We start from the raw sequence: 24128 nt of genomic DNA, 5'->3' as shown, positions 1-24128 counted from the left end.
AACCTCGTATAGCTCTTTTTTGTTTTTAGAATAAAGAGGTAGATGGGTTAAAGGGTGACATGTTATCAGGTTTGCCCCAAATCTTTTAGTATCTTGCAAAAGACTCAGGCATCTTTCCCTAAAGTTATTTTGTTTTCATTCCAGGATAGTAAAAAGAGCCTTTGTATAACCTTTTAGTTTTTCCCGGGGCTTGCATTTTTCTTCAAATCCCAGTACTCTGAAAAGCAGTTGGACTATAGCCCACCTGCCCTGGAGGACTCTCCATGCTTCATTGGACCAATACAATTTTATTGTGCACAAATTTGGAAAGACTATTCATTGTAAACTAGGAAAACTGATCAAGATGGGCATGGCACTGTGACATCTCATACATGTTATTTCATTTAATCTTCTCAATAATCTCAATAGACAAATATATTGAGGCATTCTACAGATAAAGAAATCGAGGCTAGGGAGTTTAAGTAACTTGTCTAATGCATCACAGCCAATAAGTCATAAAGCCACTCTGAATCCAATAAGTCATAAAGTCAGTCTGAAAGTCATAAAGCCAATGTTTATTCCAGCATGCATCTTTTCAATTGGTAAGAATATGGGCTGCTGAAAGAACTATTGCACAACCAACCAGGAATGGAATTTCTTTACTCTCTACCACTTTCTATTCTGGAACATGCATTACACTGGATCACATTTTGGTAAAATGAGGTCAAATAACAAATTAGGTCAAAATGTGTTTATTTGAAGTTCAGTTAATGCCAAGTAGTGGGGATATATAGGTGTAAAATCACCCCATGACCTTGTTGAGAATCTTGAGTTGTCACCCAGGGATTTGAAGGACTTCACTGATACCAAGTACCTATCGTTTGCCTTAGATAGTAGAACTCACTGATATTAAAAGAGGAAGTTTGTAGCCCTTTCTCCTCTCCCTTTGGGTTTTGTTGGGGGTGAGGGAAAAAGGGGGAATGTAAGTTGCTGAATTCTTTTAATTACTCATTGCACAAATAATTGACACCTTTTCCATGCCAAACTTTTGTCAGATCAGCCCAACTATTCTTAGCCCACCATCATATTTGGTGGTTTCATGCTGCCCTCATGTGTGGTCAGTGAGAGGCTCTTTCTCATCTCTCCTATTGTCATTGACCCCTATCTTAAGTCTACCATATGTCTCATCTTGTAATCCAGAGTCAAAGCTTAGTTAAAAAGAATGATTTCCCTCTTTACTTGGATCTGCAAGATCTTCATAGGCTACTGGTTCACAGCTCCAAAAACTCTCTCTCTACATTTGCAAACAGGCTCTTTGCAGGACTTTACTTCATCTGAAAGCTTCTCTATGGTGGTTTTAAGATACAGATATGTCTACGAATGCTTTGGTACTCTTCCTTGTATCCTAGTGGAGCTTAATTCTCCTTTTGTTGAATGTGTATTGGACTTACTGACGCACTTCTAACAATAAGAATAAACCAAAACTCATAGTGTGCCTGCTGGTGGGAATGTAAACTAGTAAAACCACTATGGAAAACAGGATAGTGGTTCCTTAAAGAACTACAAGTAGAACTACCATTTGATCCAGCAATCCCATGACTGGGTATCTACCCAGAGGAAAAGAAGTCATTATATGAAAAAGACACTTACACACGCATGTTTATAGCAACACAATTCACAATCGCAAAAATATGGAACCAGCCAAAATGCCCATCAGCCAATGAGTGGATTAAAAAATGTGATATACATGCACCACAGAATACTACTCAGTCATATAAAGGAACAAAATAATGGCATTTGCAGCAACCTGGATGAAGTTGGAAACTGTTATTCTAAGTGAAGTAACTCAGGAATGGAAAACCAAATATCAAATGTTCTTACTTATAAATGGGAACTAAGCTATGAGAATGCAAAGGCAGAAGAATGATATAATGGACTCTGGGGACTCAGGAGAAGGGGTGGGAGGGTGGTGAGGGATAAAAGACTGCACATTGGGTACAGTGTACACTGCTCAGGTTATGGGTGCACCAAAATCTCAGAAATCACCACTAAAGAACTTATCCATGTAACCAAAAACCACCTGTTCCCCCAAAACTATTGAAATTTAAAAATCAAAGAAACAGTAACAACAAACATGGTGTGTGCCTTTGAAGACCAGGTCAGAAAAAGCATAGCAGTTCCTTTTTTCTTTGGAGGAAACACCTGCCATGTCAGGAGGACACTCAAGCAGCCTTTAGAAAACGCTCATATGGCAAGAAACTGAGGCCTCCTGCCAATGGCCATAAGAGGGAGCCATCTTAGAAGTGGATCCTCAACCCCAGTCAAGCCTTCAGATGCCTGCAACCCCTGTCAGCATCCTAACTGCAAATTCCTGAGCCAGAACCACTCAGCTAAGCCATTCCAAAATTCATGACCTACAGATACTGTGAGATAACAGATGTTTGGAATTTTGTTTTGTTTTGTTTTTGTTTTTCAGTAAGGGTCTTGCTCTGTCACCCAGGCTGGAGTGCAGTAGTGCAATCATGACTTTTACTGCAGCCTTGACCTCCTGGCCCCAAGCAATCCTCCCACCTCAGCCTCCTAGGTAGCTGGGACTACAGGTGTGCACCACCATGCCTGACTACTTTTTAAATTTTTTGTAGAGATGGGGCCTCCTTACTTGCCCAGGCTGGTGTCAAACTCCTGAGCTCAACTAATCCTCCCACTTCAACCTCCCAAAGTGCGGGGATCACAGGCATGAGTCACTGTGGCTGGCCTGGAATTTTAAGCCAAATTTTAATTGAAGGGAATTTGTTAGTCAGTAGTCCATAGCTAACATACTCTCCAGGAACCATCTGTTGTATTACTCTTCCGGGGACAACTACCAATAGGCGCAGCTCATTAGGGGGCTCCAGCTTGGCCTCAGAGAGGCCTGCAGTGGTCTTTAATCTATATAAATTTGTGGAACATTTAAAGCATATGCCCAGGCTTCAATCTCTGGAACCTTACTCCGTATGACTGGGACAGGGTCCAATCATTTATATTTAACTGAATGATTTTTTAAAAAGAAGCCTATTAAAGGATATCTGAAGAATACTTTTGGTTGAGAACCTTGCTGTTCTTTTTGATGATAAAAAGCAACAGGCCTCTCTGCTCTGTGTCTTTTGTATTCTTCCTCTGAAAACTGATGGGGGAAGCTCAGTTCACCATTCCATGTCCCTCTCAGCCATTGGGAAGCCAGGCAAACAACCAAGCTCAGTCCTTTTTTTTTTTAAATGAACCTATGGCACAGCCCTTCTCAAACTTGACTAGAGTCAGATTTTCCTGGAGGATGATTGCTAGACCTCATCCCCAGAGTTTCTAGTTAAGTAGGCCTGAGGTGGGAACCTATAATTTGCATGCAAATACTGCTGGTCTGTGGCCCCACCTTGAGAATCACTGCCAAAAAGTATGGGACCTGGTACTTCAACTTTGCCTCAGAAATTGTCCTAGATCTTCCCTACACTTCAGGTAGCAACAAAAAAATGAAAGCAAACAAAAATTCATCCATTTTTGCCTGAGGCAAAAGTAATCCATAGTGTTAGAAATTCGAATAGTGATTATATTGGAGGACAGGAGCTGGAAAGGGTATACAAAAGGGATTTCTGGGATGACTGTAATATTCTATTTTTTGATCTGAGTGATGGTGACACGAATATATTCTCTTTGCAAAAATACAGTTGAGGTGGACACCTACAATTTGTGCACTTTTCCATCTGTAGGTTATACTTTAAAAGTTTACTTAAAAATTAATAATAATGATAAGCACTGTCAAAACCTGGAAGAAACGGGCGTCCGCATCACTAGCCTATACCTCTGTTTGCAAGTCTGCTTTATCCTAGGGCCATGCTGGCAACCCAACAAAGAAAATACTCTGTTTTCTTTCTTTCATTTTTGCTGGCATCACTTGTGTGTGTGTGATACCTGTGGAGTCCTGTTTCCCAATATGTCGTTTCTTTGAAAACAAATGCCAGCCTTCAAAAGAAAATATTGTAAATGACGTATTTGCATGCTTTAAATTCCAGAATGATAGATATTGATAGAATAACTTGAAAAGCCAGTTGATAACCACCATTGTTGATTAAAAATAAAGTTTTAAAGAAAGGAAAGAAAAGCAAGCTGAGATCTCATTAATGCTTTTGAGAATCCTAGTTTGTGTTCTGCTATGCAACTTTACTGAACAGTGAGAACTTTGGGAGACAGTGAACTCACCATATTTATTACCCATTTCTTGAGTTTTTTTTTTTTTATTGACAATTGATTCTAATTATTAAGTCTTTGAATATGAATGAAGAAAGAGGAAGAAAAAAATGCTGGCTATTTGACAGGAGAGTCTTACTCTACCCACAACCCCAATATCCCTGGTTCCTTTTCTTGTTGAAGGACTACTGCACATTATTATAGATGATAATAACAGAACAGAAATTATCTCAGAGATTGGGGCACCCATTGTTACTGTTGGTGTTTATGATGACCCAGTTGATGCAAGAAAGGAAGGACTCAAGATGGCTGAAATAAAAGTTAAGCATATTGAAGCCAAAGAAGCTTTGGAAAATTATATTACCTTACAGGATTTTAACTCGGCATCAACATTAAAAGAAGAAATAAAAGCATTAGAAGATGGCAAAAGAAACGTTTTGAAAGAGACAGAGCAATTTGAAATTAAAGAAGTCCACATGGAGAAGAATGATGCAGAAACATTATAGAATGTCTTATGCTGTGAACTGTTGAAGCAGATGTCCATTTCAGCAGGCGTAAGTGCAGCCATGAATGGGATCGTTGAATTTTTTATTCTTCCTAAGATAATACATGTTTACCCTACAGTAAGAAATCTGGCTGTTTTATGCTCAGGAGTTGCAGACTACAGAATCAGGATTTTGCATGTAACACTTTGTGTTATCGTTGCAGGTTTTGCAAATTGATGATGTCACAATAAAAATAAGTGCTTTAAAGGGAATCTTTGACTAGCTGATAATGTTTGGGGTTGAACCACTTAAACCTAAAAACTCAAAGCCTTTTAATATGAAGGTGCAGAGATAAACAGTGATTGATGAGCAAGAGTCATAAAAAGTTGAAAAGGCCTTACAGCGAAGAATGTTCTGAAATACCTTTCTGATTTCTTAGATAGTGAGGTATCTATACTTAGGACAGGAGCCACAGAAGGACTAGCCAAGCCGATGTTCTCTGGGCTTTGGGTCAGCAGCAGGACTTTTTCCCATCTTATTTTGTAATGGTAGAGTCCTGTGACTGAAGAGGATGTTTGACTTCTACATTGCCTAGGTATGTTCTCCCCCATGTTTGCTTATGCAAGCAGGACTAATCAGGAATGCTTTGAAGAAGTTTCTCTTCCAAGCCTGCAAACACTGGCCAGTGCTCCTGCATCTTCTCCTTTAGCTGAAATTGATATCAGAAATGTTCTTGAGTTACTTATAGATTTGACGAGAACAAGCAGATTAAATTCTCAGGCCAAGAATTCCTAAGATTATCAGCCTTAACAGTACATGACAGTTTGGCTATAAAAATTTGCAGTGAGGCCGGGCGCGGTGGTTCAAGCCTGTAATCCCAGCACTTTGGGAGGCCGAGATGGGCGGATCACGAGGTCAGGAGATCGAGACCATCCTGGCTAACCCAGTGAAACCCTGTCTCTACTAAAAAAAAATACAAAAAACTAGCCGGGCGAGGTGGCGGGCGCCTGTAGTCCCAGTTACCCAGGAGGCTGAGGCAGGAGAATGGCCTGAACCCGGGAGGTGGAGCTTGCAGTGAGCTGAGATCCGGCCACTGCACTCCAGCCTGGGTGACAGAGCGAGACTCCGTCTCAAAAAAAAAAAAAAAAAAAAAAAAATTTGCAGTGAGATCTTAACAAGTCCATGCTCACCAGAAATTCGGGTTTCTATAAAAGCATTGAGTTCTTTAGAACTCAATAGCCATCTTGCAAAAGATCTTCTGATTCTATTGAATGGGATTCTGGAGCAAGTAAAGGATGGGGCACATCTGAAAGCTTTGGAGAAAATCAAGATTCAGCTGGCAAAAAGGAAATAAAGAATTTGGTGACCAGCCTGAAGCAGCACAGGATGTCAACTTGACTAGAACTATTTTTCAAAATGAAGATGAAAAGAATAAGGAAGTACATATGACTCTTGTTAGGGATGTAAAAGCAACCCTGGCATCAAAATCTAGTCAGCAAAAGACTAACAGGGGACAGAGAAAAGTGACAGCTTCAGCTAGGATGAACAGGAGACATCAGATTGCTGAGGCTGACTCTGAAAGTGACCATGAAGTTCTAGAACCAGAATCAGAAATGAAGATGAAACTACCAAGACAAGCCAAAACAGCAGTGCTGGAAAAAAAGTAAACCCAATCTTGCACAATTTCTCAATGAAGATTTAAGTTAGGAAAGATGGTGGAGGTAGAGTTCTTTAAAATTATCTTCAGTTCTTTGCTTGAATAAAGTTACCCTTGTCGAAATTTTTAAAAAGGCCTTCAAAAGAAAATATTGTAAATGAAGTATTTGTATGTTTTAAACTCCTAGAATAATGAATACTGGTAGAATAACTTGAGAAGCCAGTTAATAACCACGATTGTCTTTGTTTTTTTGTTTATTTGTTTGTTTTGTTTGCTTTTGGGACAGAGTCTTGCTCTGTCTCCCAGGCTGGAGTGCAGTAGCCCGATCTCAGCTCACTACAGCCTCCGCCTCCCGGGTTCAAGCGATTCTCCTGCCTCAGCCTCCTGAGTAGTTGGGACTACAGGCGCCCACCACCACGCCTGGCTAATTTTTGTATTTTTAGTAGAGATGGGGTTTCACCATATTGGCCAGGTTGGTCTCGAACTCCTGACCTTGTGATCCGCCTGCCTCGGCCTCCCAAAGTGCTAGGATTACAGGCATGAGCCACCGCGCCCAGCCCATCATTGTCAATTAAAAATAAAGTTTTAAAGAAATAGAAGAAAAACAAGTTAAGCTCTCATTAATGCTCTTGAAAATGCTAGTTTGTATTCTGCTCTGCAACTTTACTGAAGAGTGAGAACTTAGGGAGAGAATGGAAACTCTCACCTTAGATTTATTACCCATATTTTGGAAACATGCCTAACAGGCATGAGATTTTTTTCCTCTGTGTGAGGACAGGTGTCACCAAAAGAATTCCCTGTTCCATCACATAAAATTTTTGGTATCTCACTGGGGAGACTGGCTTTGCAAATTCCTTAAAAAGAATACTAATTATGGCTAAAGTTCTCCTAGTGACATCCCACTTTCCAAACCTTCCCTATTCTACAACTTATGCTTGTGGTAAAACGGTTTAGTCACTGTAAAAGGTTGGTTTCAAATGTTAATGAAGCCAAGTTGCATTGGGTCTTCTAACTCTCAAGCCATCTGCAAAATTGTTATTTTGAAACTCAGGAGCTAGGTGGAACATATTGGGCATAGTTGTTGATGATGAATACTACACTTCACATCACTGCAGAAGACAGTGAATGCCCCCCATAGGACATTGTCCAATTCAAGGAGAGGTATCGTGGTATAGTATTTAAATTCACAGGCTTTTGAGCCTATTTAACATGGGTTTTCATCATTCTCAGCAAACTATCGCAAGAACAGAAAACCAAACACCGCATGTTCTCACTCATAGGTGGGAACTGAACAATGAGATCACTTGGACTCGGGAAGGGGAACATCACACACCAGGGCCTATGGTGGGGAGGGGGGAGGGGGAAGGGATTGCATTGGGAGTTATACCTGATGTAAATGACGAGTTGATGGGTGCTGATGAGTTGATGGGTGCAGCACACCAACATGGCACAAGTATACATATGTAACAAACCTGCACGTTATGCACATGTACCCTAGAACTTAAAGTATAATAATAAAAAAATAAATAAATAAAAATTTTTAAAAACATGGGTTTGAATCCCAGCATCACCAACAGTGTGGCCTTGGGTAAACTTCTTCTTCCTCTCTCTCTCTCTCTCCAAAGTTCATTTTTTTCTTCTGTTAAGGGGGGGTTAATAATATCAGTCATAGGGCTATTAGAAGCATTATATATAATAATATAAAATGATTTAAAAGTTTGCCTGGCACATAGTAAATTCTCAATGAATAACAGCATGATTATTAAGGGATGAAAGGAAGTTAATAAATGGATAATTCTATTCAGCTTTGAATTTCCAAATCCGTGTATCTTTCTAGTGTAAACATGAATGAATAAATGATATTTATTGCACATATACATGAATGAATATTGGGTTTTTTTTTCTCTATGCAATTAAAAAGTACCTGTCTAAAATTTACAGATACGGAGAACAGGTTAGTTGTTGCCTAGGGACAACAACTAGGTGGGGGTGGGGGACACATGACTAAAAAGGGGTAGATGCGGGGGAGATTAAAGATCTCTGCTTTGTGGTGATGGAGTAGTTCTGCCTTGTAATTGCAGTGGGGTTTACACAAATCTGCACATGAAAAAATGGCATAGAACTTACCTTCACATTGTACCCATGTCAGTTTCTTAGTTTTGATAATGTACTATAGGAGGTAAAATATAACCACTGGGGGAAACTGGTAAAGAACATCCCAGACTTCTTTGTTCTATTTGTGCAACTCCATGCTAATCTATAATTACTTCAAAATAAAAAGTTAATGACATAAAGTATCTGTTGAGAATTTCCTTCTTTTACCACAATTACAGTATACAGATTTCTCACTCGGTTTCTTCAGTAATCCAATTAGAGTTCTGGCGTAAGCTTTGTCGTTGGACTTTTATTTTTATTTTAGTTTATTTTAGTTTATTTTATTTGAGACTGAGTCTCACTCTGTAGCCCAGGCTAGAGTGCAATGGCTTGATCTCAGCTCACTGCAACCTCTGCCTCCCGGGTTCAAATAATTCTCCCACCTCAGGCTCCTGAGTAGCTGGGATTACAGGCACCTGCCATAATGCCTGGCTAATTTTTGTATTTTTGTAGAGACAGGATTTCGCCATCTTGGCCAGGCTGGTCTTGAACTCCTGACCTCAGGTGATCTGCCCACCTCAGCCTCCTAAAGTGCTGGGATTACAGGCGTGAGCCAGCGTGCTGGGCCTGGACTTTAAATATATAATATTTTAAGTGCTCTCTCCCCATTGTTACCCCTTCCTAAGCCAATGCACGCCTTCACACCACGGGTCTGAGGATTAAGTGGAAGCTAAATGTGCTACAGACAAAATTCCTAAAAGATGCAAAGTTTGGTCATCTTCGATTCTAAAATATTCTCAATTGATTAACACTGAGCAGCAGGATTAAGCATGTGGCTAGATATATTTCAATCTATTTCCTGCCAGCACCAGCAACGATGTGAGTATATTATTAAAATCCTCTGTGAATTAAGAAGTAAGGCAAATTAGTATCAGCTCACAGTTTGGAAGTCTCGATGTGATACTACTAATCAGCAAATCAGCTGAATAACAAGAAAATCAGATAACCTTAATTTAGGTGATTTGGTGGTTGCACAGCTGTGTTCCCAGTATGTAGACCAGTACTTGGGCACCCAGTAAATATGCGTGGATGAATTAATGAGCGAATGAAAGGATGGCAGGACCATTAAGGCATCCCATGAGAAACTGACAAAGTCTAAAAACAGGAGTAAAGAATTAATTCACCTTTGTGGCCCAGGTCTTGATGAAGCAGGACCTGCCAGGAAACTTTCTAACCCTTCTCTCTGTGCTCCTCTAGGCAGCTTGAAATCCACTCTCCAGATGCTAAGCACACAGTGATCCTAAGGAGCAAGGACTCAGCTACCGCCCAGGCATGGTTCAGTGCCATCCATTCCAACGTTAATGACCTGCTGACCCGAGTGATTGCTGAGGTCAGAGAGCAGCTGGGGAAAACAGGCATTGCTGGAAGCCGAGAGATTAGGCATCTTGGCTGGCTTGCAGAAAAGGTAAGAAAAATACCTTCCTCTATAATAGTCATCCTTCCCGAGATTCCCCCAGCGCTCATAACCACTAAAGTTATCTCATTCCATAGGCTGATTCTCTCATTCACAGTCTGTGTGGATTTCTTATCCCTCTCCAGCAGGCTATAGGCCTTTACATTATACAGGGGTTTTGTCTTAATTGAATTTGATTACCTGCATTTAGTCAAACGTGGCAGATTGCACGGGGTCCAGGTTGTTGGATGATGGATGAACGAGTGAGTTGAGGAATAGTTTGATTTTAACATCTATGTATGAAGGGAAGGGAAAATCACTCAACCTCAGAACAGAGCTGTTGCTTTGGGAGGCAAGGAAGTCCAAATTATTGCTTCAAAAGGGTTTGTGTGGGTTTTGATGAGCCTGTTTGTTAATAACACAGACACTTTTGAGATGATTCAATTATACATTTACAAGTAACAGCAAGGATTACTTGAGCAATTACTATAAGCTAGCTCTTTTCTTATGTTATCTTATATTTTATTTGTGCTCTTAAGCCAGCCACTTTTTAATGTTATCATTAAAGAGCACCTACTTTTGTGAGGCACAGTGCGAGGCAGGAGTCAGGGAGGGAGTGAAAACATAAAAAGACTTAGCCTCTGTCTCAGAGAGGACAGCTGCTGTGGAAAAGACTTTGGGTCATATTAACACGGTCCCTGATTTCTTTTCCCAAGTTATGTGATATGTTAAAGATAGTAAAACTCACTTTGTGGCCATCTCTTGGGAGTTACTCTTTCTCTCTATTTCAAAGGATTGAGCCTTTGCCATTGTCCTTACACATGATTGCTGTCCCTTGAAGTTGACCTTGAGTGCTCAGGAACGCTGGACTTTGGGGATGATCTGACCTCCCAGTGACTCACTTTCTAATAGACAGTAAATGGGAATAGTGAATGTCACAATAACACCTTTCCTGCCAAAGAACTCTGTCATCTGAGAAGGCCCAGTCAAATGGCACCTGGAATAATACTTGAACACACCATTTGGCTGTTTTCCATCATTGTGCTTTGTTTGCAGCAGATCATGCATGGGTCTTAGCCTAAAAATTTAACACCAAATGGGTTGTTTGACTTGGTATTGTCCTATCTCTCAGAGATTTCAAAGAACCAAAGGGACAATGCAGGTGATAGGAGCATCCAAATTCATAATAAACACAAACCACCCATAGCCTTTCATGAGTTTATGTGTTAGGGTTCCTGAAGAAAACAAGACCATAAATCTGGATGGCTGATATAATTTTGAAAGTCATATCTCTATCACTCTCCACTTTCTACTCTCTTTAAATGCATGTGTTTTTATTAGGAAAGGGCCTGATAGTCAGGGATCTTTCCATTACAAGTGGCAGAAAACTCAACTCAATTTAGCCTGAGCAAAATGGGCATGCCTGGGTTCTGATAACTGCAATGTCCAAAGATAAGCTTCAGGCATGGTGGGATCCAGGGACTTAAATAATGTATTAGGTCTAAGTCTCCATCTCTTTCTTTCCCTGTCCTTTCATTAGTTTATTACCAGGCTTCCTCTCTAGTTGGCCTGACGGTTCCAGGCTTAGTTTTCTTTGCTCCTGGTTGTCTCAGTGAAGAATGGCCTCTTTGCCCCAATTGTTCCAACACAAGTCCTGAGATTATAAGTCTAATTGGGTTGACTTGGATAATTTGTTCAGTCTTAGTGCTGAAATCAGCCTCACCTAAGTCATTTGCAGTGAAGTTGAGGAGGGGTGGTTCTCTAATGGAAAAAATCAGGTGCTGTGCAAGAAAAAGAATCAATGGATACCAGGGAAGCAAAAGCAACCAACATTTACTGTAGAACAAGAGAAGGAGCTGATTGTGATGAAAAATGCTCTCACTTGGTTAAAGTTCTGGGTGGACTTGGAGATATAGCACATATTTCAGGATCCTGGCAGCAGATGGATGGGAAGGTCAAAAGGGATAATTGGAAAGGATTTAATGCAGGAATAATTTATAAGGTATAGCCAAGGTTTGAGAAACCAATAAGAGATAGAGAAGAACTCCAGGGCCAACAGTAGTAAGAGGCCACTACCATCCCTTGACCAGAAAGGGCAAAGAGAAGCAGCAGTTACCTGAGACTAGGAGGCTTCTAGCTGTAGAAAAGTGCCACCTACTACCAGCTGTGGTCTTTGGAAGAGAAATGTAGCCCCTGCCAACCCCTGCCCACTGACACCCTACTGGTGTCTTCCAAAGGCTGAAGCTGGCTGGAAGCCAGAGGCAAGAAGCCCCATGGATGCACTCTTAAGGTGAGTCTCCCAGGGTGCAGAGAAGGATGGGAAAGGTAGACTGTATCTGAAGGGGCAGAGGGAAGCTGGCCAACACATACAACCCTGCATCTTCCAAGGTGATGGTCTTAATCGTTGGAGGTACTTTTCTCTCATCTCTTCAAATACAAGCTATGTTTAAAATCATTACTATTCATGAAATTAAAAAATCTTCCAAAGGTTACTCTTTCTCACCTATAATTTGTCTCATGCCTTTTGCTTATCCCAAATTATTAGCAGACATATTATTAGACATTCTCATGGAACAGTAATAAATGTGCATATAAAGCTCTTCCTGTTTTTAGCATATGATTGTTCTTATGATGTAATTTTAGATCATGATTCTAGAGGTCTCCTTAAGGGTATTATGCAGAGTATCTGTAAGAGCAATAATGATCATGGATAATTATGAGAAGCAAGAATGTCTTTTATTGCCTTCATTTTCACACTTCTCAGAAGATTACCATAGATCAAGTTTAAGGGAACAAATCCAAACTAGATTTTTTTGAATAAATATTTAATACTGAATCCTGGTGTGCAGATATATGAATGGTTTTTAGCAAAATGTTACAATGAATGGCAAATCCTTAATACGATGCCTTTCTTATATTATCACAAATACCATGAATTCACTTGGTATTTGTAAAGACATAAAATGTGATCCTATATCTATCTAGCTGTAATTTATCTTAAATTGACATTCTTTGTCTTTTCCTATATTGTTATATTTTGATTTTGTAAATTTATCACAGTCACTCTGTGACAAGGTTGTACAGATGATATTTAATTTAGTTTCAAGTTTTTAGAAGTGGCATTTATGTGAACTCAAAAAATATGAAACAACAGCTTCCTTTTTAAAATTCCGTTTAGTGCAAATCTTAAAATCTCCTCAACACTATACAGGAGGAAAATTTAGTATTAACATTATTTTTCTTCATGAGATAGTCAGGAGACTTGAAGAATGGCTTCTGAGAAATGACAGGGATTTGAGTGAATGGAGACATTTCCCTGCACTCCAAGAGAGGAGAAAGAAGGAAGGCCTGTGTTAGTATGGCTTGTTGGGGGACTGGGGGAAAGACCAGAGACTGATCTAAAGTGAAGCAAGAGTTCATCCTGGAGAAAAGTGATAAGAGGACCTGACACCTTGACTAGAACCTGATTATGAAAGATTTTTTTTTTTTTTTAATAGACAGTGTCTCACTATGATGCCCAGGCTGGAAATCCTGGACTCAAGCAATCCTTCTGCCTCAGCCTCCCAAGTAACTGGGACTACAGGTGTGTGCCCCTGCACCTGGCTACCAATTATGGAAAATCTGCTTTCCTCTGTGAGCACTGTCACCTGTAGATGGGTCATGTATATCAGTGTAAAGTCCCTCCCATGTCCATATTAGCCTCAAATCTTTCCTTCTTTTTTTTTTTTCTTTGAGATGGAGTCTCGCTCTGTCTCCCAGGCTGGAGTGCAGTGACATGATGTTGGCTCACTGCAATCTCTGCCTCCGAGTTCAAACGATTCTCCTACCTCAGCCTCCTGAGTAGCTGCAATTACAGGCACATGCCACCACACCCAGCTAATTTTGTAGTTTTAGTAGAGATGGGGTTTCGCTCTGTTGGCCAGGCTGGTCTCAAACTCCTGACTTCAGGTGATCTGGCCACCTCGGCTTCCCAGAGTCCTGGGATTACAGGCGTGAGCCAACACGCCCAGCCAGCCTCAAATCTTTTAACTCCTTGCAAGCCCCCATGTGGCCCAAGATGAGCCATAAATACCAACTCCTGTGAATTGTAAAATGCGTCATGCCCCAAACACATTTTTCCCAATCTTTGTTTCTTAGTTCATCTAATCTTTTTACAGTTTCGTTACATTTCAGATAAGAGAAAAACAAGCTAAGTTCTGACTCTCTTGCTACTCAGAAAAACAATAATAAACAGGGACACAGCAGAATTGTTGAGCTCTATTTTGTGCTCAGTTCATCAGGCATTCCCTTTGCTTTCCCTTGTTATCTCGGTTTGCAAACTATTTCTTGTCAGATTAAATATGCAAAAACACAACACAGCAAAACAAAAGCCCAGATGGGAGCTCTGAGATGCAAGTTCAGGTATCAGCTTTATTCATTTCCATTTCGTATTCTTTCAAATGGGAGCGTTTATATAGTTGTGCCTCCCCATGGTGTTACTGGAGAAAAGGAAGTTGGTAATTCATACTTATGGGCAATATGCTTCAAATCATCCAAATCCAATGAGGTAAACTTGTAGTATTTGAGTAACTTTTCTAAGATCTCTCCTCTAGCATGTGGTAGATTTAGAATTTGAGCTTCTCTTTCTAACTCCAAAGTCCAGCACTTTCCACTAAGCTGACCTTATAAAGGGGCCCAGGAAACATCTGTCCTTATGAGTAATGCCTCCAACAATCCCATCTAGAGCAGTATCAGACGAAAAGCACAGTTTCAGAGCTAAAAGACATACCAAGATAATTCAAATCCTTTTAAATTATGAAAATAAGGGAAATTTCCATCCTGGCTAACATGGTGAAACCCCATCTCTACTAAAAATACAAAAATTAGCTGGGCGTTGTGGCGGGCACCTATAGTCCCAGCTACTCTGGAGGCTGAGGCAGGAGAATGGTGTGAACCCAGGAGGCAAAGCTTGCAGTGAGCAGAGATCACGGCACTGCACTCCAGCTTGGGCAACAGAGCGAGACTCTGTCAGGAAGGAAGGAAGGAAGGAAGGGAGGGAGGGAGCAAGGGAGGGGAAATTTGTATACCTAGGCCGGGCGACACTTACCAAGATCTTCTCATTTCTCCTATTCATATACATCCTATACCTTCAACTGCTTCCGTTCTTCTCATGACTCTAAAAGAAGAAAAACAAGGAGGAGAGATTCTCTCCTTTCTGTCCTTCTCTTCCATTCTTGACTACGTCAATCAACCAAGTCTCTCTGGTTAGGTTCCTTCTTTTATCTTCCACATAGTAATCCTCCTCCCTTCTCTTCCTTCCTAATTTTGTCTTATAACAGTTCAAAGAACAGGTCCTACAGAGACTGAAATCGTATTTCATAGGGCAGATTAGGGGAAGGCAATTTGTATATACACATACACACACACCTATCTATGAATTTCAGTTATCACTATTTAATTAGATATGCCAGTCTCTCAACAAAATGGTTCAAGTTTCTGCTACCAAGGCATATTAACTGTGAGTAATTTCATAAAGTACAGACCTTATTGCTAAGTCTTCAGTTCACAAATTCCACCATGTAACTAGCAGATGTACATCCTGACTGGTGACCAATCACATCACTTCTTTCAAAGTCTATGGGTGATTGGCCGTGGCACCTCTGTTAATCAGTTCACACGCAGACAGCAAAGGCGATAACTCCCTTTCCTCCCTGTCTCCCAGTGACAAATCCATATGACACTTCACAAGGATGGATCCTAGAAAAAGGGAGTTGTCCCACAAAGATGACAGTGCAGCAAAGGTACAAAAAGTGATAATACTGGAAATGAAATTTGCATCAAACATAAATGGAATGATGGCAGAAATAGCTGCCCTTGGGAATGTTCACACTGATACTGTTCTAGATAGCCGCCAGAACTTAGGGAAGGTAAATGTTAGTGAAGACTGTAGCTGTGATGAAGGATGAAGATGCCCCAGAGGAGGTGACACTCGTGAAAACTTCACATTAAAGGAACTCTCAGAGATAGTTCACATCATTGAAAGTGCAAAGGATAAAATGTTGCTAGCTGATCCAAACTTAGAAAGGATGATGACAATTTGTCAAAGCATTAAAAAAAAAAGGCTTGTTCTATATTATAAGTTAGATGAGGAGAAGACAAAAAGTTCTGTTCAAACTACACTTGAATCCTCAATCCTTCTAATGTTTTAAATTAGAGATTACTAAATAAACATTTACTCTTTTTCTCATCTCCCTATGCGTATATAACTGACAATAAGATACTTTTTAACATTTTGATCAAAAGTTTTAAAGGTCATGTAATGATCCTAATTTTTCCAACTGATTAAGATTGCTTAGTGTGGTTTCAGCTTTCATAATCATTTTTATTACTCAGCACTACTGTGCAAAGGCAGAACTGAGTGATTTCTCAATCTCTCTACCTCCCTGTATCTATCTATTCATCCCTATCTAATTACCTATTTATCTATGTGAATATATTAATCTCTCTCTATATATATACACACCCACACATATATATGTATATATTATAGTCCATATTCTTACATAATTTGTTAGATCACCATTAATTTTCAGTTCCAACAACAGCAATTTACTCATGCCCCCCAATTCCAGGTAACCAGAACCAACCAAGTGATTTCTTTCTCTAGCTACATTGCCCACCTACATTAGAAGAATCTCAGTGTGAATGTAAAATAGCCCTGGCCCTAGGAAAACAGGCTGCTGTAATCAAGATCTTGACAGTGTAATTAACAGAGAGATATTTTTGGAGCCCCTAAGTATATCAGCCCCACCATCTGCCTAAAAGAAATTACCTAAGTCAGAATTTCTCCCTGCTTCTTCCAGGGAGAAAATAGTCTCTGACCTGAGGGAACTCCCATCTGATAAGAGATAGAAATAGAACTACTGTCCGGGCTACCCTGGCTTGCATCATCCCTAAATCAAGACTACTGGTTATGGTAGAAAACACAGTCTGTTAATGCAATTAAGTGCTAACAGGCCTGTTGTGTTGCTTTAAAAGGGAGTCATCAAGTTCCTGAGTGAATCACCTCTGAGATGGAGCAAGACGAAGAAAAAATCTGGCAGCAGCTTGGGAATCTTCCCATTAGTCTTTTGCTACAAGTGTTTAAACTAAATGTGCCAGTATGAATTTCATTCAGATTGCCTCCATCATCTATTCTCTCAAATGAAACATCAGAGATTTTAAATTGGGATGAGTGAGTAAGTGGGTGGCAGCGGCAGTATGAAATATGCCCACTTTTCTGCATGCCTTCACAGTCATGTGAATTTAGTAAATGGAATTTAGTAAAGTGAATTGTTCTCACCAAAGTGGAAACATCAGAGCTGCCCATGTAAGAGCGGGGGTGTGTGTACATTTTATTTCTTGAAGGCTGATTCATACAACTTCATATGGGCCTGCTTCAGTCTCTTTGGAGAGAACCATGGAACTTGAGATAGAAAGCCCCCTGTGCCTGATCACATGGTGCTATGGTTTGAACTTGTCCCCCAGTGTTCATGTGTTGGAAACTTAGTCCTTAATGCAACAGAGTTGGGATCTTTAAGAGGTAATGAGGTCTTGAGAGCTCTGCCTTCATGAATGGATTAATGTCATTATCACAGGAATGGATTAGTTATTTCAGGAGTGGGTTCCTGAGAAAAAGGATGACTTCAGACCATTTCCTGTTAGTCCACATGCAGACAACAGGGCTGCCTCAGGCACTGGAGGCCCCACATCTGTCCCAATGGGCCTAGGATTTGAGACATGGAGTCAAAGGAGATCATTCTCCATCATTAAGTCTTAATGTTGTTTTCCCTTTTGTGTTTTGGACTTAACTGGGACCAGGTACCCCTTTCTTCTTGCCTATTTCTCCCTTTTGGAACAGGAATGTCTATCCTATGCCTGTCTTATCACTGTATTTCAGAAGTAGGTAACTTGTTTTCATTTCACAGACTCACAGCTGGAGGGAGTTTGCCTCCAGATGAATTGTAGTTTGAGTCTCACTCATCTGATGTAGGTGAGACTCTGAACTTTGGACTTTTGAGTTGTTGCTGGACCAAGTTAAGACTCTGGGGCTATTGGGATGGAATGAATACATTTTGCATGTGAGGAGGACATGAATTTTTGGGGGAAGGTGTGCAATGCTATGGTTTGAATATGTCCCCAAAGTTCATGTGTTGGAAACTTAGTCCCCAATGCAACAGAGTTGCATTCATGGGACCTTTAAGAGATGATTAGGTCATTGGGGTTCTGTCTTTATGAATGGACTAATGCCATTATCATGGGCATGAGTTAGCTATTGCAGGAGTGGGCTCCTGATAAAAAGGATGCTTGACTCCCTTCCAGTCTGTCTCATGTGCACGCTCTCTTGCCCTTGCTTCTTCTGCCATGGGATGATACAGCAAGAAGGTCCTCACCAGGTGCAGGCCCCTCATCCTTGGACTTCTCAGTCTCCAGAACTATAAGACATAAATATCTTCCCTTTATAAATTACCCAGTTGGCCGGGTGCGGTGGCTCACGCCTGTAATCCCAACATTGTGGAAGGCCGAGGTGGGTGGATCACTGGAGGACAGGAGTTTGAGACCAGCCTGGCCAACATGGTGAACCCCATCTCTACAAAAAATACAAAAAGTAGCCGGGTGTGGTGGTGCACGCCTATAGTCCCAGCTACTCAAGAGACTGAGGCAGGAGAATCACTTGAACCTGGAAGGTGGAGGTTGCAGTGAGCCAAGATTGTGCCACTGCACTCCAGCCTGGGTGACAGAGCAAGACTCTGTCTGAAAACAAACAAACAAACAAACAAACAAAAAATTACCCAGTCTACGGTACTCTGTTACAGCAACACAAAACAGACTAATGCATGTGCCTTGCAGACTCTACTGAACCTACTTTTATTGGGCATTACGGATTGCCCTTTCTTTATGAAATAGATGTGTTCCAGAAGAGCTGCCTGACTTTGGTCAGAACATAATGATTTTCTATTAATTTCTATTATTTGATTTTTCTGGTCACCTCCTCTTTGCCCCACTGGTAAGGAAGATATTTCCCACCTGAAACAGGATGAGATGGCTGAACACACACTACTCAGCACTGAACAGATGAGATTAGCAGTAGTTTATTAGTCACATATACTCACAGCCTGGGAGGAGGACACTGCACACCACGCAGGGCCACATTGGGGTTGCACTAGGGACTAGAGTGACACAGCAGAAGCACTGGGAAGCATATTTTGCAGTAATAGGAGGATGATGTGTGCCCTGGTTCCCAGGGGAGATGTGATTGGCTTCTTTGAATAATTTCGCAGGCTGCTAGGGAAATAAAACCCACTAGGTTGAGAACTGGGTGCAGTGTAGCTGGTCCAGCTGATATGAGAACTAGCCGGATGGCGGGCATATCAGGGGAGCCAGGTTAACTCACCAGTAGGCTTTTGGAGTCATGTGAGGTTCAAAGATGTCAAGGCAACACATGAAGTTTTAAGCCTCACGATGACCATGAAGCCTACATTGGTCAATGTCTCCAAATTCTTTAGAAGCAGAGTCTGAGATGGAGATTCTTGGGGAGTGATTAACTGAGTAAGGCTCTTAGGAGAAACCTGTAAGGAAGTGAGTGAAGCAGGCTAGGCTGCATAGGAAGGTAAACAAAAATGTAGTATTAGCTGAAATCTAGTTTCAGCCTGATCCCACTGGAGCTCAAGAGTAAGAACAGCAGGACAGAGCTCTCCCACTTTAAGCCAAGGGAACCAGGACTTTCTATACCCATATATTGGCTGTGGGCTCCCGTAGAGGTAGAGAGAGGCCATTCCCGTCAGCCAGGGCAATTCTGTAGAGAAGGAAAAGGTTAAGCTGTGACCAGTCAACATGTACATCAGGTGAGGCTAGGGTGCACTGGCCTAACAAAGGGAATTTTGGCAGGCAACCAACAAAATCTACTATAATCACTGGTGTATTCCCATGAGGGAAGGAATTCCATCAGGGATTCCTTAGGTATATGGGACCTTTAGGTGGGACAGATTTAAATATAATGGCTACTACTGTGACATGTTGAAGGTTATAGCTACCACCTAGAAATTTACTTTTATTTACAGCTGTATTCACATTCTAATAACTCACGTTGGCATTTACTTGCTCCCTTGTCCCTCACATCATGGAATAATAATTTTTTTTTAATGCTTTGAAATTCTCAAATGTCATTTTCAGAGTTTCTTTGCATCCTTACACGTTTGGTTTGGGCTTTTTATTACTTCTAATAGAACTGGGCTGCTATGCAATGCAAATGGACACATTTCATTTTTCATCCTGAAACTCTCTCAAGTTGGTATTTTCAGGTTTGTAAGTTGAATTCATTTTCTGGTTTAGCAAGTCAGCCAATTTGAAGTTTTTAAAATATTGATTTTATTTATAATTAGGGATAGAAATACAGGTGAAGCTATAAGTCTAGAATCTGATTTAAGAACATACATATCTACATTTGGGCTGCATCAAGGTGAAAACAGAGATCTTTATGGAGCTGGAGAGGCCAAGCAGGACTCTTAGAATTACATTAGTCACTTTATCACAATGATTCAGAGAGAGAGGCCCTAAAATATTTCTCCATGTGTTTTGGCCCTGCAGCTTGTAACCCTGCCGAGAAAAGAGGCTGCTTCTTATTTAGTTCTATAGCTCCAGTGCCTACACAGTGTCTGGGAAATAGTAAGTGGTCAACTTAATGTTTGTCAAATGCATGAGTCAGTGGACCGGTAATATTAGCCAGAAAATGATTCCCTGTTGCCAGTAGACACTGCAACACATTTTCTCTGAGAATGAGGTACAATTCACATTATGTGTTCAAAGTGGCTTTGCTGGGGATGGGGTAGGAGGGAGGGAAACGCAGGCACCTGGTATGAGTCAAAAAGTGGAAGAGAACTCTGGAAAAATGAGAAAGAATTAAAGAGTGAAACCTTGGGGAGCATGAAAGGAGAAAGAAGATGGAATGATAGTTGGTTTCTGGTCATGGTGACCCATTCACCAAGCTCTCTCTTGCCCTAAGTAGAATTGACATGTTCCTTCTGTTCTGAAAAGCTTCTGAAATATAACTCATAATGCCTATTATTACACTTGTTTGTTGAACTATTTTGTTGGTGCAAAAGTAGTTGCGGTTTTTGCCATTGCTTTAATTATGCAATTACTTTTGCACCAAACTAATACTTTATTTTGGCTCACAAAACATGTGGCTGTACAGTTCATTGCACTCTCTGACCTCCCTTCCCTATTTCTCCACCTTCCCATTTCTCACTCCTTGTTCTTTTATTCTCCACTCTGCATACAAACAGACTAAATCTTCCACGAACTAATCTTGGCATCTTTTCAGTTGCAGATTTCCTAGACACTTTACTGTATCTTCTTTTCCCTAGTTAGCTGTCCACTTATAGGGTCACTTTCCTGCTCAGTAGCACCTCCACTAGTGGGCATGAAAGAGGGAAAAATGGCCGAGCATGGTGGCTCACGCCTGCAATCCCAGAATTTTGGGAAGCCGAGGTGGGTGGATCGATCACCTGAGGTCAGGAGTTTGAGACCACCCTGGCCAACACTGTGAAACCTCGTCTCTACTAAAAATACAAAAATTAGCCGGGTATGGTGTTGAGAGCCTGTAATCCCAGCTACTCAGGAGGCTGGGGCAGGAGAATCACTTGAACTCGGGAGATGGAGGTTGCAGTGAGCAGAGATTGTACCACGGCACTCCAGCCTGGGGGAGGGAGAGGGAGAGAAAGAAAGAAAGAAAAAAGAAAGGAAGGGAAAGGAAGAGAGAAAGAGGGAAAGAGGGAAAGAGAGAAAGAAAGAAAGAGAGAGGAAAGGAAAGGAAAAGAAGAAAAGAAAAAAGAAAGAAGGGAGGAAGAGAGAGAGGGAGTGGGGAAGAGAGGAAGGGAGGGAGGGAGGGAGGGAAGGAGGAAAGGAAGGAAGGGAGGGAGGGAGGGAGGGAGGGAGGGAGGGAGATGCATATTAACCCAGTTGGATTCTCATCAGAGGCATTGGGAAAAAAATGTGCTAGAGGATTCCATCAGTAGGCATGTCTGTGTATTTTACAAAGTTTCAGGCAAACATTCACTTTTTGTGTGCCTGGATCTCCCAACACACCATAAGATAACCTGAAGTCCATAGTGTCGGTGCTGAAAACACAAAAAAAATCCCTGTTGTGTGTGGGGGGTGGGGGTGGGGGGAGTTGTGCATGCCTACTGCACAATTTAACTGGCTATATATTAGCTGTTGAATTCAAACATCAAACATTTTGGCTAAGGTGAATTTGGAGAACCTAGAAATAAAATTAGGGTCAACTAAGTGCAGTAAGAACTTATTGAATGAATATGTGGGAGGCAGGGAAGGGCAGTGAAGGTTGCAAAACACCCTACTATAGAAGGAAGAGCAAGGACTTTGCATGGAGACCTACGTGGATTTTAATCCCCAGTTTGTTACTTACTGGTTAAGTGACTTTTGACAAGTTTTTAAAAAATCTTTAATCCTCACTTTTTGTGTCTGTAAAAAAAAAAGACATTAATACTTACTGCAAAAGATCATTTTTACAACTTAATTGAAATTGTTTTTGTATAATGGCTGGCACAGGGCCGGCACATAGCATCCAATAAATTTAATCCAGCAGGTGAGGGCAGTCAGCTCCCTAGCTTGCATGTCTTATTAGAAAAGTAGTAGTTACTTTTGGAGTATTTTTGGAGTGGAGTTTGCAATAGAAGCCTCTAGAAATCTCCAAATTTGTGAATGCTACTAGACGTGTGTACACACACACACACACACACATACACACACTTTCTTCTATTAGGTGCAATAAAAATGAGTTGTACTGGACTTTTTTTTACTGAAATACTGACTTACCAAATGGCTCAGAACTACTGATCCAATATTCTATTCTTTAATTTATCCCTAACTTCTATTTTCTGGCAAAGAACTATCATCTTCATAGAACCTCCATCATCAACATCGTCATTTGGCTTTTTAGGCCATTTTACAAAAATGTGTGTGTGTTTCATGCCTTCATGCAAGGGTAGGACAGCAGAGCCATGCTGACATGCCTAGAGAGGGGTTGTCTGGGCCTCCTCCAGGTCTGAGTGTCAGCCCACACTTCAAAACTGGCCCTTAACACAATGACAAATTAGTGCAAAGTCATCAGCATTCAAGGTCACACAGAGTAAAAACTGTATTAAATATATGAAGGCCAAAGATCTACTGTAAATATTAGAGTAAAAACTGAACTTAATAAAGAATCAAAATCAATACTTAACAATAGTGCTGACAAAATTAGGGAGGGAGAATGCGCAGTGTGAAATGGGGTTTCCAAGAAAAGCTTGATAGGAAAAATCAGACTGAATAGTCTTCAAACAGGGGAAAGATTTGAAAGTTTCAGATGGATCATAGATGACCTGCTGCCTAATTTCACAAGGTCCTGAAATAAAGAACATATTACTTCATGTCTGGAAAAGAGGTCATAAATCAGAGTTACATAAATCAATCCCAAGTTCCCTGAAAATGAAATCAATCTCTCTCTTTCTCTCTCTCTCTTTCTTTGTCTCTTTCTTTCTCGCATTCTCTCTCTCTGTATATATACATAATTTTCATATGTATGTATATATTTCACATATATATGAATCATATATACCAATACCCCATTATGAATCTTGTAGAAGTAATTCCATGTTTACAGAACTGTAAATTATAAGAACACCTTTCTAAAGCTTATATAAATGATTTTAAAAGGCAATTTTTAAATTAGTATAAAAATGATCTTTCAACAAAAGCATAAAATAATGTATTCATAATTGCTGTATTTCTTTTCACTGCAAGAGACCAGAAATTGAAGGAAGAAGTATTTTTAGGAATTTTAGCATTCTTGATGGCTTTTGTAGAAACTAACCCATAGATATGTATTTTATTGTTTTCTCATTTTTCTATTTAAACTTTTAACAAACTAGAACCTTAAACATAATTGCGAGTTATTCTGGTGCATTTGAAAAAGACAGGTTTCTGGAAGCTTCACCATGGACCTTGATATTTTTCTGAGAAAACAGACCTCAGAAATGTGGAAACCAACTTCTCCCGGCTCTAGATTTTCCACCCTCTGCCTTTTTAACGCATGGTTTTTCCTCCATGCCAAGCTTCAAGGCTTTAGCTTGAATAATAACTGGGTTGAAAGGTAATTTCATCCAGCGTCCAACAGCCAGAAACCAAAATGGAACTATCACAGGAATCTATTTTTTATTTATCC

At 40.5% G+C, this 24128-nt stretch overlaps 1 protein-coding gene and 2 pseudogenes across 1 annotated transcript in view; all 3 read left to right on the top strand.

The window, feature by feature from the left end:
* Positions 1-24128, top strand: part of SNTB1 (syntrophin beta 1) — a 276964-nt gene that overhangs the window by 158505 nt on the left and 94331 nt on the right. The window contains exon 3 of the mRNA XM_008001452.3: positions 9691-9898. Within this exon, the coding sequence (XP_007999643.1) occupies positions 9691-9898 (208 nt within the window). The remainder of the gene's footprint in view (positions 1-9690; positions 9899-24128) is intronic.
* On the top strand, positions 1971-5644 carry LOC140712242 (condensin complex subunit 3 pseudogene; annotated as a pseudogene).
* On the top strand, positions 5761-6922 carry LOC140712243 (condensin complex subunit 3 pseudogene; annotated as a pseudogene).

Source organism: Chlorocebus sabaeus, chromosome 8 (genome assembly GCF_047675955.1).
Source record: "Chlorocebus sabaeus isolate Y175 chromosome 8, mChlSab1.0.hap1, whole genome shotgun sequence".
Classification (NCBI taxonomy): Eukaryota; Metazoa; Chordata; class Mammalia; order Primates; family Cercopithecidae; genus Chlorocebus; species Chlorocebus sabaeus.
Note: the sequence above shows the minus strand (reverse complement) of the source record. Positions and strands in the feature narration are given on the sequence as shown.